This window comes from Gobio gobio (genome assembly GCF_949357685.1).
Source record: "Gobio gobio genome assembly, chromosome: 9".
NCBI classification, from domain to species: domain Eukaryota; kingdom Metazoa; phylum Chordata; class Actinopteri; order Cypriniformes; family Gobionidae; genus Gobio; species Gobio gobio.
This window is the reverse complement of record NC_137115.1, coordinates 17,148,650-17,162,655: the sequence shown is the minus strand read 5'-3', so window position 1 is coordinate 17,162,655 and position 14,006 is coordinate 17,148,650. Positions and strand designations below refer to the sequence as shown.

The 14,006-nt window shown below is 46.3% G+C and overlaps 1 protein-coding gene across 1 annotated transcript; it reads left to right on the top strand.

Moving 5' to 3' along the window:
• Positions 1-10,265: 10,265 nt before the first annotated feature.
• Positions 10,266-13,776, top strand: LOC307131488 (uncharacterized protein). Its single transcript, XM_079825159.1, has 4 exons — positions 10,266-11,684; positions 12,120-12,264; positions 12,421-12,548; positions 12,889-13,776. The coding sequence occupies exons 2-4, from the start codon at positions 12,255-12,257 to the stop codon at positions 13,228-13,230; spliced, it is 480 nt and encodes a 159-aa protein (XP_079681285.1). The 5' UTR covers positions 10,266-11,684; positions 12,120-12,254; the 3' UTR covers positions 13,231-13,776.
• The last annotated feature ends 230 nt before the right edge of the window (positions 13,777-14,006 follow it).

Below are 14,006 nucleotides of genomic sequence, written 5' to 3'. Positions count from 1 at the left end.
TGTACATCAGTTTTCCATGGGGCGGGCCCTGGATGTAGCGCTGACAGGTGTTTGTCACTGTTGCACTCCTGGCACAGCAGAGGCCTGTTACAGTCCTTAGCAACATGAGTGGATGAAGCACAGCACTTGAAACAGATGCGTTTTTCTTTCAGATACGTTTTCCTTTCCTCCAAAGTTTTGTTTCTGAAGCCACGACATTTTCTCAATGGATGAGGCTTGTTATGTAGTGGGCACTGTTTGTCGGGATCCTCTTGTTTCCTGACTATTGTTGTATTATCTCTGTTGCTGTCACTTGTTGAGATTTCAGTCCTCCTTACAGCAACTGATGTTCTCACGTGATGACTGGCTGGCTGATAAGCACTCTTTTCTGTCTTTGTTGCACACCATGCTCCTGTAATGCTGGCAAAACTAGGATTGTTGCGTATTTTTGCCTGTTCACAAACAAAGTTGACGAAGACTCCAAAGGGAGGATATGGCACCCTGTGTTGTTCTTTGTAACGTGATCCTACAGTAATCCACCTCTCTTGTAGGTTGGGAGGGAGTTTCTGGACTATTGGGCTTACTCCACGGGAGGTGTTGAGATATGAGAGACCAGGTAAGTATCCATCTGCTCGGGCTGCTTCAAGTTCCATGAGAATGTCTCCCAGTTCTCTTAACTTGTGGTTTTCTTTGGCTGAGATCTTAGGAAATTCCTCAGCTTTTCTCAGAAGAGCATTTTCAATCTCCTCAGGTGAGCCATAAACATCCTCCAGTCTTTGCCATAACATCCTGAGGCCAGTGGGTGCATTGTGAATGTGTACCGCTCTGATCCTTTTAGCTTGCTCAGATGACGAAGGCCCAAGCCATTTGCACAGCAAATCAAGTTCCTCTCTAGCGGAGAGTTTCAGGTCATCAGTTGAACTGATAAAGGACGCCTTCCAGGCCCAGTAGTTCTCCGGCTTGTCGTCGAACTTCAGTAGACCCGAGCTCACCAGCTCTCGTCGCATCAGGTACTTCCCTAGATCTGTTGCAGTCATTGCACTGGGTGGGCTTGTGTTGTACATAGGGAGTTGGGAGGGCTGTGTGTAGTAAAACTGGGGAGGCTTGAAATCGTCACTGGTTTGTTTCACATTGTGGGAGAGCTCACTGTATGATTTTCTCTGTGCAGTGCTGGTTATCTGATTTGGGGTCCAGATTGGTTCTCCTTTGTACGAGTGATTTTGAGTTTGTTCAAGAAACTTGTGTTCACTGATTTTACTTGGTGATGCGTTGACCTGATTGTCATATCTGTTCGCTTCACTGCTGTCCATGAAAAGCTGGCGCACTGGTGAAGTCGTCTGTGGTCTTGTATCTGATTGTGAAACTGCAACTAAATTTACTGTATTGGCTGCTTTTGCACTCTGATAAAGCTGGTGACCTGGATGTATGACAGGAATCTGCATTGCAGCATTTCCACAATGAATTTCGACTGGAGTTAGAGGCATTGGGTTTTTTTCTATTTGTTGAAGTGGATTTAACAGTTCATATTCCTCCTCAGCAGCTGCTTCAAGACTTTCAGCTTCGGCGTTAGCAGCAGCCGCCGCCTTTGCTAATTTCAGTTCATGCAAACTAGCGTTTAGAATGGCTTGTTGTTTTATTAGCTCTGCCTCTTTTCTAGCAAATGCAAGCTCAGCACGTGCGGCTTCTGCTTTAGCCCGTGCTTTCAATGCCATAGAATTAGCCACAGATTGTCTGCTGGTTCTTGAGCAGTTAGATATTTGTGATCTGGTTTCTAATCCATCCAAATCTTCTTCTTGTATTCTGTGTGTCATGATGGTTGCTTTAAGTGATTTTCTACTTACAGATCGACAAACGCTGGCCGTTAGAAGAGTTATGTCTTTTTACTGTTCTGCCCCCGCTTCTGTGTGTGTGTGGCACAGTCTAGCCTTTTACATCAGCTCGGCAGATAGTTAACAGTTTCCCCAAGACAAAGAATGAAGCTTGTTTATCCTTTCCAAACTTTACTCAGGAAGCACTGTAAAACTGCAAAGAACAATACATTTCAGTATTCCATTCAAATACAGAAGTTGTTTATGAATAATATTGCAATTTAATCTGATAAACATAAAAATAAATGCGCTAGCTTAATGCTAACTTCTATGGGAATTTACATTACGAAGCTAGGGTTTAGCATATGCGATCAAAATGCACATTCAGAACTAACAAAGGATATCATACTATTATTCTTAGTGCTAGATGATGAGATTACTATATGACTTCGTACTTACAGACAAACGTGTTTTCTGACCAAATTAAATCAAGAGAGAAAAATGAGGCCGCTTAATTCACCGAGAGACACTGAACTGACGCGAGACTGCTAGTAAAATGTAAACAACATGCTAGGTTAGGAATCGCCACAAGAGGTCTCTCTTTGCCCAGATAAACAACAGAACATAACACTGACCCTTTTCCCTCCAACCACTCTAACCTTACCTCTTGTCATGTATATACTGTGTATATATGTTTCATGTTAGTTTTAGTCTTGTTCCGTGATTTAGGTATTAAAGTCCTGACTCCCTGCCTGCAAACATATTGTCCCTTAAATGATCGATCTTGCTATGCGCTCTAAGCGCTTAGGTAAATTCAAAGAAATAATTACTTTTCTGTGGCCATGAAAAATATCCTTTTCTAAGAATTAATTAATAATCAATACTGAACTGATTGAATGATTGTAATGTTAATGTAGCTACATCAATTTAATCTATTTAACTGATTCAAATATTCATAATTAATAATAATGAGTTATGAATAATTATTTGTATTTCCCCTCAGATCTAATTCGCTACAATACTCACCAACGTCTTGTGACGATGAATATCTCTATTCTCTTGGGAATGTTTGTTTCGGTCTTCAGCACCGGCTGGTTTGGCTCTGCAGTCTGCTCGCTCTCCCGTGCTCCGCATTTGAAATCTCCACACGAACGGTTTTCCTCAAGCGCATTTTGCGCATGCGTATACAGTTTTTCGAGTATAGGACTTGTTCATCCAACATGGATTTTTCACTTCGACTTCATATATTGACTGAGCACAATTAAATATGTTCGGTAAATATACAATTTTAATTTTGAGCGAAGACCTTAAGCTATGATTAGTACAATGCATCTTTTTGCATGGGGATAATTATTTGGAAGTCATTTAGTAGGCCAATATGTAATGATCAATTTTCACAATTTTTCCCCCAAAAAAAAGTTTTTACAGTGCAGGATTGTGTTGATGATGGCTGACCGACATCACGATGAAGTGCCGCCCCCCGTTGCGAGTCTTGCGCGAGCGACACACACTAATCCTAGTCTATTCTATAGTTAACCTAAAAACTTTGCATTGCAGGGATTGCTCTGTAAATTAAAGTGAGAATATAACTAATGCATATATGCTGTTTTAAATATTGTAGTCTATGCCAGAGACGTGACATGTTAGTCTGTAAAAAATACCGCGTCAGGCAGGCTACACAAATATTGATCTTGACATTGTTAGCCTCTTGTCTTACACTGTGAATTTAACTTAAAGAGCACCTATCATGGAATTTTGAAATTTACCTTTCATGTAGTGTGTAACATAGATCTAAGTGAACAAAAACATCCTGCAAAGTTTGAAATATGACAGTGCACCGTATATATAGTTATTTTCTTTCAAAAGTAAGAGTTGACTCTGAGTCATTTTTAAGAATCGTTGGAAGACCGAAGCTTTTTCTCTGACTAGATGACGTCAACTTGTCAAGTTATTTGAATACGATACGCCCACTTATTGCGCTCCAAGACGCCAGTGAAAACTAGAAAATATCATGGCGACGAGACGCTGTGTTCTGAAGTGTGACTCAAAAGCAAACTTTTTTCATCTGCCCAAGGATGAGCATTTGAAGACTAAGTGGCTTGAAGACAAACCATACATCGTCGCGATTGAGTGTTTATTAGTCTTCAAATGTCTCTATTTGCATGTTTCGCGATCTCAGGAAGCTTTTATTATGGACTTCTATTATGGCACCTTCTTCGTCTGTCTGTACCATATATGGACTACATGAGCACAGAGCGCCCTCCGGCTGCCAGTATGAATTGAAAACAACACATAAGAGACTCAATCGCTCATGATTAGGCTATATCTGCGCATTTTGATGAAGTATTGAATAAAAAATACTTTGACACAGACATATGAGAATCTATCAATATGTCTCCTCATTTGCACACTTTTGAACTAAAAGCCCTGAGGGATGTTGATTTGTCGCGAGCATACGTGAGGAGAATAGAGGAGTTTTTTTATGAATGAGATCAGCTGAGGCTCATATTACAATCAAACGGTACCGATGCGGTTTTCATATTCATAACTCCTGACACATATTAACAAATTACTGTCACTATAAGACTTTGATGGGTGTTCCGTTTCCGAAAATATCTGCACAGACTATACCAATCACAACTGACTGGGTCATCGGACCAATCACCGCAGATTAGCGTCACGTAAAGGCGGGGTTTTGAAAAGTGAATAACTAAAGGAATCATTTGAGAATCGCTGTCAAAACAGGTAAAAATAAATGCATATTATAAGAAAACTAAAGTCTTTTTTGTCATTGCATGCATGCAAAACGTCTCTGGTTACGTATGTAACCTATGTTCCCTGAGAACAGGGAACGAGACGCTGCGTCAGCTGACGCTACGGGGAACGCCTCCAGCGTGACAGGTGCCTGAAATCACAATAACAAAACGTCAATCCTATTGACCGGCGACAGCCTATGACGTCATCAAGGTGCAACCAGGAAGTATAAAAGGGCGCCTTGCCAACATGACAGTATCTAAACGTCTGAAGGGACTGTTTGGCAGGCAAGCCTTGCGGCATGGCAAAGCGACGCAGCGTCTCGTTCCCTGTTCTCAGGGAACATAGGTTACATACGTAACCAGAGACGTTCCCTTTCGAAAGGGAACTCGCGCTGCGTCAGCTGACGCTACGGGGAACGATATACCAACGCCGCCATGCCGAAAGGAGTGCATGCCCACTGGCAGTGACAACTGTCAGGACAAGCAAATTCAACTGAAAAGCCTGAACCACTCCCCTTCTGGTCACATTAGGCTGTCAGTGACAGCGCTCCCTACGGTCAAAGCCCAAGCTATAAACCTGAGAAGGAAACTTCGCATACTACATGAAGTCCTACCCTGGCCGCTCGAAGGCCTGGAACCAGCCCGTTCAACAGAAGGGGTTCCTTTAAGGGAACGTGGCAGGGGGACCCGAGGGAACCCGTGCCAGTCACTATTCAGGAAGAATTCACCGAATGCCACCAGGGAGGCCCGACCTAGCGACCTCTATGTGGGACACGTCAGTTCGGCCAACCCCTGTCTGCTTAAGTACAGAGCCTCTGGTACTTGCCTCCGGAGAGACATCCTACTAGGGTACTGCAAAAAGGCCAGACCTCAGAGACGGGTTATCCTGGAGAGCAGCGCTCAGCGAAGTGCTTTCTAACCCTTGCTAGCGAGGGGAGTTTAGCCACTCAATCCTAGGATCTACCAAGCACTTATTTTAAAACGTGCTCAGGAGGCCGAACAGGCCTACAGGCTGATCCTTGCTGGGAGGCCTCGATGGGCCTACAACCGACGGATCAGTGCCAAGCGGCTATCAGCTCACAGAAGACTCTCACTTGAGAGGAGCTCCCAAGCCTGCCTGGTAGGTAACCATGCTGTAGGCGATCTATGAGAGTCCCTTCCTGTAGGGACCGCATAGTAGCAGCGTCGTCTCGTCATGCTAGGGTATGAACACCGCCTTCAGGTGCTACCGGCTAGAAACCGGCGCCTGATAGCAGGTGACCACCAGCTGTCAGTGTAAAGCCAGTTGTGTGTTCCCTCCTAGGGAACTCGTCCCCCAGGGAGGCCAGAAGGGGCCTCCATCTGGTAACTTGTGCCGACTGCTCGCGTGTCCAAACCACGGAGCTCGCCCTCAGGGAGGCCTAGCAGGCCTACCACCTGATCGTAGTCGAGCTAGCCCTCGAGGTAGCTGGGAGAACAGGGAGGTCTACCTAGTGAGGCCTACCACCTGTTTAGTCGTTGGGCGTTCCTTCAGGGAGGCTTAGTTAGGCCTGCCACCTGACAATAGGTGCGCTAGAGATAGCTTTTCCACAGTGACTAGACTCATCTAGTGACTGCGAAACCGGAACATGCCCTTAGAGGAGGCCGGGTGAGGCCTACAATCCAATAGCGAATCCCCCAGGGAAGCCCGTGCCGCTTGCTACCTGTTAGCAACCCATGCCACCATGTGGTACCGGAACTGGGGACCGGGGAACGATCTCAGGGAGGCTCGCCGCCTACCACCTGAGAGCAGAACGTGCTAGTCCTCCAGGGAGGCCTAGTGAGGCCTACTACCTGCTAGCACTCCGTGCTCACCGCCACAGAGACTGGGAACCGGGAACTCGCCCTCAGGGAGGCCGGGTGAGGCCTACTACCTACTAGCAGCTCGTGCTAGCCATCCAGTGACTGGGGCCCGGGACCAACCCCTCAGAGGAGGTCCAGTGAGCCTGCTTACCCCACAGCAGGCCCTTAGGGAGGCTTGGTAACGCCTACCACCTACTAGCAGCTCGTGCCAGCCGTCGAGGGACTAATGCTCAGGAATACCCCCTCGGGGGAGACCGGGCAAGGCCTGCTACTCACAGCAGGCTCTCAGGGAGGCCTGATGGGGCCTACCATCTGAGCCAAGGTAACCCAAAAACGGGAGCCTACCCCTCAGGGAGGCCTGGCAGGGCCTACCTCCAAATAGGAGGTCTGCAGGTTCTATGAACCCTGCCGCGGATAGAAGAAGGCTGGCTGCTGCACCCGGGCTGACGGTAGCTGTCTGCTGCTGACGAAGAACTGGACATCCAGTTATCACCTGGGGACTCATCCCCAAGGAGGCCAAAGAGGGCCTACTGGTTGACGAGGTTTCTGCTGAAGTCGACGTCGACGGAAAGAATCCTCGGGGGCCCACCTATGGGCCACGACGTCGAGACTCCCTTGTCCTGGAGTCGGCTGCCCAGACTGCCCAAGCTGGCTACTCACAACCAGCTGGCCTTCATATGCCCGCACCTGGGGCTGGCTCCATCCCAGAGGCTAAAGGGCCTCCGCGATAGCGCAGTCTCACAGGGCAGTGCCTACAGACATGGTGGCATGGGTTGCTAATCACATTGCCAACAGCAGTGCACTCAGCAAACAAATGCTTAGGAACCCTCTAAAGCGAGGGGAGTACAACTTACGTCACCTGCTTCAGGGCGGCCGCCTTACTTTCTCATACAGCGGTCTGCCGTTCGTGCAAGGACGTCAGCCATTGGTAATGCTCGGGCCTCGGGGAGCATTCGATCAAACCGCCGCTTTTTGCAGAAGGTTGCGATGTTCAGCTCGACCCGAGCCCTAAAGAAGGTGGAGCAGAGGACATAGAGCAGAGGGTAAAACACATCATACAAAAATGTAACCCACCGGCCGTACCATCCTCCAGGATGAGGCCGGGGGCCACCAGAAGGTGGTGGCCACACCAGCTCTGAAAGGCGGGGCACAGCAAAACTAAAGTCTTAGACGCACACAGCGAAAGACGCTCAGCCCGGCCCCACGACCACTGGCAAGGTCGCTATCCCTGCTGCACCACCTACACTGCATTACTAAATAACCCCAGAACGCAGAGAAGGGGGCGGGCCTTGGCCGGACTACTCTGTAATAAGAGGAGGCTGAATCAAGGATGCAGAAAAACATGCACTGTTCTTATACTTAAAGACAGGCCTAGGGCAACATACCTGCTTTTAAAGGAAGCGCCCCCCATCCTTAGCAAAGCCTAGGCCAAGTGGTGCGGTGCTAAACCTGCACTAGATCTACCCAGGGCTCGGGAAAGAAATATTATCACCCCTTACATAAACAACGGGGCCCCGAAACCCATTTAAAAGCCCAACAGGGCTGGGCGCAGATCTCACTACAGCTCACGCATTAGTGCTTAACCCGGTCGTAATGCTACTTTATACTTAAAGCTAGGAAAACAAACAACTCGCCCCCGCGCGCCACAAGCCCGTGAGCAAGAGAGGCAAATACAAACACTCACATAAGTGAGAGAGATAACACGGAGAGGCGGTAGATCTCTACTAGCTAAAGTATAGCATTATGCACAAACATATAATGTTGCAAAGAAGATCGTTCTTAGCTTACTCACGGGGAGCTGCAGGCCCTGCGATGTCCAGCGATGTTCCATAATCCCCCGAGCCCTCTCAGGAGAGCGAAAAACGGAGTCCTGAAAACATTAGTAGAAAATGTTTCACCCTTCTCGAGGGGGACTCACCACTCGCTCTTCTCTGCGCTTCAAACCAGCCATCAAGCTAGTATACGACCACCATCCTGAGGGGGGCGCTTTCACCAAACAAACCAGGCGGGCCGTCAGAATCTTACATTTTCTGCTCATCATTGGCCCACCGGCCTGATGTAAAGCACCCAGGGGAATTTCACAGGAGGAAGGGAAAAAGGCAGCGCTCATCTGCGCGCCCTGGGAGGCGGAGTCCGCTGCCTACGCTGGTTCCGGTTACCAGCACCGGCTTCCTTCCTCTTCTTGTTGCGGGTGTCCCGCCTTCTCTGCACACCAGTCCTCCAAGGAGGGGGCGCTCGAGAGGCGACGCTGGTTCGCTGGTCCCGTCTCCAGTCCTCAGACCGTGACGGGCCAGGGACACCCGGCTGCCTGGGCGCGGTCCCGGACCTCAGCGGGATGCATGTTCTAAATGCCGCCGAGTGCGCCTTCGCCTCCCTGAACTTTCCAACCACCGCCTCCACGGAGGTGCCGAAAAGTTCAGAGGGCGAAACCGGGGCATCCAGGAGAAAGGACTTCTCTTTCTCCCCGATGTCCGACAGGTTCAACCACAGATGTCTCTCCGTGGCTACCATCGCCGCCATCGAACGACCGATGGCAAACGTGGTTTGTTTGGCAGCCCAGAGAGCGAGATCCGTGGTCCGGCGCAACTCGGCCACCGCATCAGGGGTTAGTCCCTCCCCCTGATCGAGGTCCCTCAGCAGGTCCGCCTGGTAGGCTTGTAACACCGCCATGGTGTGTAAAGCCGCCCCAGCGTGACCCGCTGACATGTACGCCCTGCCGTTCAACCGTGATGTCGTCCTAAGAGGTTTGGTCGGCAGGGTGGGAGACCTCAGTGTCGATGGCCGCCCAGAGGCGAGATAGTTCGCAAACGTCTCGTCCACGGGCGGCAACGACACATATCCAGCCTCAGCCAATCCCTCGACATCAGCGAAGTTAGCTCGCTGATGCCGATGGATGCGGGCTGAATACGGCTTCTTCCATCCCTTCGAGATCTGTTGATGGAGATCCGGAAGAAATGGAAGACTCCCGGGAGCTGGGCGATCATGAGCGGAGAGAAACCGGTCATCCAAACGATTTGAACGCACGACCTCTCTCCTCGCGCGCTGCCACGGCAGCTGCAGTCTACCTGCAGCGCGCTCCATGACCTCCACCAGCTCCCCGTACATGGGACAGGATGGATGCGAGGTTTCAGCCTCAGCTGACTCACCAATCTCTTCATCCATCCTTTGCTCAGTTGGAAGAGCCGCAGACGAGGAGGAGGAGCTCAAATCCCGCTCCTCCTCCGATGTCTGCCCCTCGCGATCTGGATCGTCATCTGCGAGCACCACACCAGTCTCCAGACGACGAGCCAGATCCATCTGGGAACCCCAGGACTTCAGACGCCGCTCAGCCTCAGCTCGAGCGGGGCCGTCCCCAGATGCTGAATTCTCTCCCCTCGAGAAGAGAGCCAGACGAGAGCGGAGCGTCTTCAGGGGAAAACGCTCGCAGTTTGCACAGGAAGCTCCCTCGAGAACTTCCTGTGCATGCTCCTCACCCAGACAGTACACACAGAGTGTGTGTGTATCCTCAGGTGTAAGATACCTGGTACACGGGTCCACACATCTGCGGAAGTGGCGTTGTTTCTGGGCACACTTCTTTCTTTGACGCTTTACGTGAAAATCGGCAAACAGTCCCTGAAGACAAAAAGATACTGTCATGTTGGCAAGGCGCCCTTTTATACTTCCTGGTTGCACCTTGATGACGTCATAGGCTGTCGCCGGTCAATAGGATTGACGTTTTGTTATTGTGATTTCAGGCACCTGTCACGCTGGAGGCGTTCCCCATAGCGTCAGCTGACGCAGCGCAAGTTCCCTTTCGAAAGGGAACTGTTGTTGGGGACTTCTAAAACAATATTTGGAACATTTTAAATGCCATAATAGGTGCTCTTTAAAATATTTAATTTTGTACAAGAAAACAGTCCTACACTCTAAAAACTCCTGGGTTATTTCTTCAACCCATTTTCTGGGTTATTTGTGTTGGGTTAAAATTATGGGTTATTTTTTCAGAGAGTAACCATTTTCTGGGTTATAGGGCTAATATTTTGACTCAATTCATGGGTTGTTTAGGTTTCTGGGTTATTTTTAAAAGAGTAACCCATGTTCTGGGTTCACGCACCCTGCCCCCCGCTGTTCTGGAATTTTCTCACAACAGTCGCTCCAACCGTCACTTCGCGCTCGATCCGTTTTGGCCTGGGCTTCTTCGGTGCAACTTCGTTGTGTATTCAAGGTAAGCAAGTATTTTCAGTGTCTATGTAACGTAAACTTTTCTGTGTCCATGTCCTCGTTGCTAGTTTAGCATCATTTGCTGAAAAAATGAGCCGTGGTAATTCTGTGGTTGGCGTGTAACGTTAGCCGCCCACGGCTATCGCGGCAACATCTTACTAAGTTAGTTTAAACTGCGCTGTACTTATCTCATTTTTATAATACTGGTAATAATACGATAAGTATTATTAATACAATTAGTAGTACAGTGCAGCTAGTGGCGACTTCGTGCCGCGTTAAGGTGGTCGAACACCGGACGAGAAGCGCCGCGCTGCGTCTAGGACAACTCGAGGTATCGGGCACTTTCTCAGTTTATGGCCAGCAATATTGTTAGTTTAAGGAAATTATGGAATTAAGATAATGTCAGTTCTATGTTATGATTGTACTGTATAATTAAATACAATTGTTGCTGAGTCTGCTCTGCAGTCTGAACACTTTACCTCAGAGCGTCCGTTAACTGAATGAATTGAGAATATAACCTGAAAATCCAATAACAGACAGCAATTTTCATTCAAGCAGCTGATTTCTGTAAAGCTATGAAAGCGATACTAAATGTATATTGCAACACATGGTTAAGTCAGTATATACATTAACGACGATTTGAGACGAATTAGTGTACATTTTATATACATTTTATGTAAATTTTATATAAAACTACTATGTACATTACGCTCTGTGGCGCTGCAGGATTTTGAAGGTCCTGTCCTGAGTCGTTGCTGCTGGGCCTGGGCGCCGTGTACAGACGCCGAATGGCGTGGCACCGCCAGTGTGTGTGCACTCATAGAGAATAATGTGTTTGAATTTTAAATAAGCTTCTCGTCCGGTGTGCGACCCCTTTAGTCGCAGCTAGAGCGACGAGGCAACACAATAGTTGAGTTATGTTTACCAGCTGCGCCATGCTTATCATATTATAGAGTGCTCTACTGGCTGAAGTAGTGAGAGTTAAATAAGTGGGTCAAGTCTATAAATTGTTGTTAACCTCTATATTGTTATGTTTTCTCCAGGTCATTTTAAATGGACAGATTTGTTGCTGAAAGCCTAACTGAGTGGCGGCTGTCTGAGTTGATAGAGAATTTTAGAGGTGAGCTTTTTTACTCTTACTGCCCTCATATCATCTCTCTATACCTAAACATTATTTTACTTGTGCCTTGTCTATAAGCTGTTATGCATAAGAATGGGCCAGATATTCACCTTTGCATTAATGTCGTTTTATATTCTGTATTTTTATTTTTATATATTTCAATATTTTTTAATTAATTTATAACACTTTGTTAAAACTGTAGTTTTAAATTAGTAATGTTCAGAGCATTGTTTCCCGCGACATTCCTGTGTAAATGCATTTATGCCGCTTCAGAGAAGCGTAAGTTCAGGTCTATGTAAATGCGCATTTTTGTGATGTTATGCCGCTTCAGTATTGGTATCTGTGCCACGTTGCTGTGTAAAGATGCCTTTATTTGCTTCTTGTATCAAAGGAGCGGATATCACATTTTTCCTTTTTTTTCTGTGTTTTTTTTAGATTGCGCAGGACTTCCAGGTGCTGCATGGTAAGGTTGCACCTAAATTATTTGAGACCAGGATCCCTGAATATACTGAAAAGGTCCTGTACTTGGCCAAGCAGGACAATAAACTCCCTTCACTTAATGTTGAGGACATGACACTGGGTAAGTTAAAACTGACCTTTTGTGTGTTCTATGGCAAGGGTCCTGTTATCCCTTTCCTTTTGGCCACATTTGTTGTTTTTGTTCATTTACATATTTCTATACAGTCATATTATTTTCCACACACATACTGATACCTAGAATATTGTTAACCTACAGATGCCAAAGGGGAACTAGCTCTAACATTGCTACCCACCATGGTGCCACAGGCCATCTACATGGTTGGGAAGAAGACTATCCGGCACTCCACTGAAGAGTCCCGGACAGCGTTCATACACCAAATGCCTGTAAGTACAATGGACTGGTTTCTCAGCACTACTCTGAGAGAGAATATTCTTAATTCTAACTATACTGTACTGGTGAAAGAAGGCAATCCAAGTGACATGTTTTATGTGAAAGCAAAAGGGTGAATCCTGATTTTAAAATTAGATGATACATTTTCTAGTACACATTCATGACCCACTCAAAATGAACACACCAATTAAGAACCACAGCTCATTTGGCTTCCTTGTATCAGTTATTATCAGCATTACAGCACAAACTGGTAGTCTATTATCTTGCTTACAATTCACCTTCTACACAATATTCATTTTCTTTTGTCTATCTTTCTGTTTCTGTCTGTTTTAGGTTGGAACAAATATGATGGAATACCTCCAGCAATCAAAGCCATTCCCCTCTGTCCTGGCGCTGGGAAATCCCCAGCAATGTGCTTCTCAGGCATTAGTGATATTAGCTGGTCAGGCACTCCCTCAGAGCACACTGCTTGGGGCAGTTGACGTGTACTTCAAGGTATTTTATGTTCTTGATATCAACTACCCCAAGCAGTGTGCTCCCGCATGGGAGTTTCTGCAGCAAGTTGTGTATCAGATTGAGGGACCTGAATCAAATTCTGTCAAATTTCTTAAGACTGCCTTACTTAATTGCAGAACTGTTAAATTGTGTGCAGTAAATGACACAAACAATGTTTGAAGACTTTAAGCCTCAAGTTCAATCCAGTTATTGAATGTTGTCAAATGTTTGAGAGAGAATGTTTGAGAGTTGTTTATTTTTCTATTTTTTTCTTTCTAATGCTATTACAATGTGTCTTTAAATAAATAGGTCCAAGTGTGTGTGTTTTTATATAGAAATTAATTTAATGCAATAAAAAATTAAAAGAGCTTGAAGTGTGTAAGTGCCTGAAGTTTTATTTTCTGAAATAAGGCATAGTTACCTAAGTTAGGTTATTTCTGACCTTTGACCTTTGGTTAAAAACAGACCTACTAATTTCTGGGTTATTTCAACCCAGATATTGGGGTTGTTCTTTTGACACAGAAGTTGGGTTATATTAACTACAATGTTGGGTTATTTTAACCCATAATTTGGGTCAGGGATTAAACCCAGAAATTGGGTCAAAAAGAATAACCCATTTTTCTGGGTTGAAATAACCCAGAAATTAGTTGGTCCCTTTTTAACCAAGGATTTGGGTCAAAAATAACCCATTATGGGTTATTTTTGACCCAGGAGTTTTTAGTGTGTAATGAATGAATTATTAGTATACAAGCTTATTGTAGTGTCTCATGAGATCGTGCTCATTGTCACACAACTCTTGCTCCTGCACTGAAGCGGCAGTTAAGATAAACCCAGACTTCAGTGAACTTCAAATAACTCTTGTCTGGTTATTACTTTTAAAGACAATTTGCCTTATCCATAATGTCAAATTAAATGAAAGAATGAAGGTGATTCTGATAATACACATTTATTAAAAC

Excerpts from the sequence above, each read along its gene's own strand:
- LOC307131488 (XM_079825159.1), top strand. Across the intron at positions 12,549-12,888 it reads CGTTCATACACCAAATGCCT|GTTGGAACAAATATGATGGA; the intron begins GTAAGTACAATG and ends TGTCTGTTTTAG.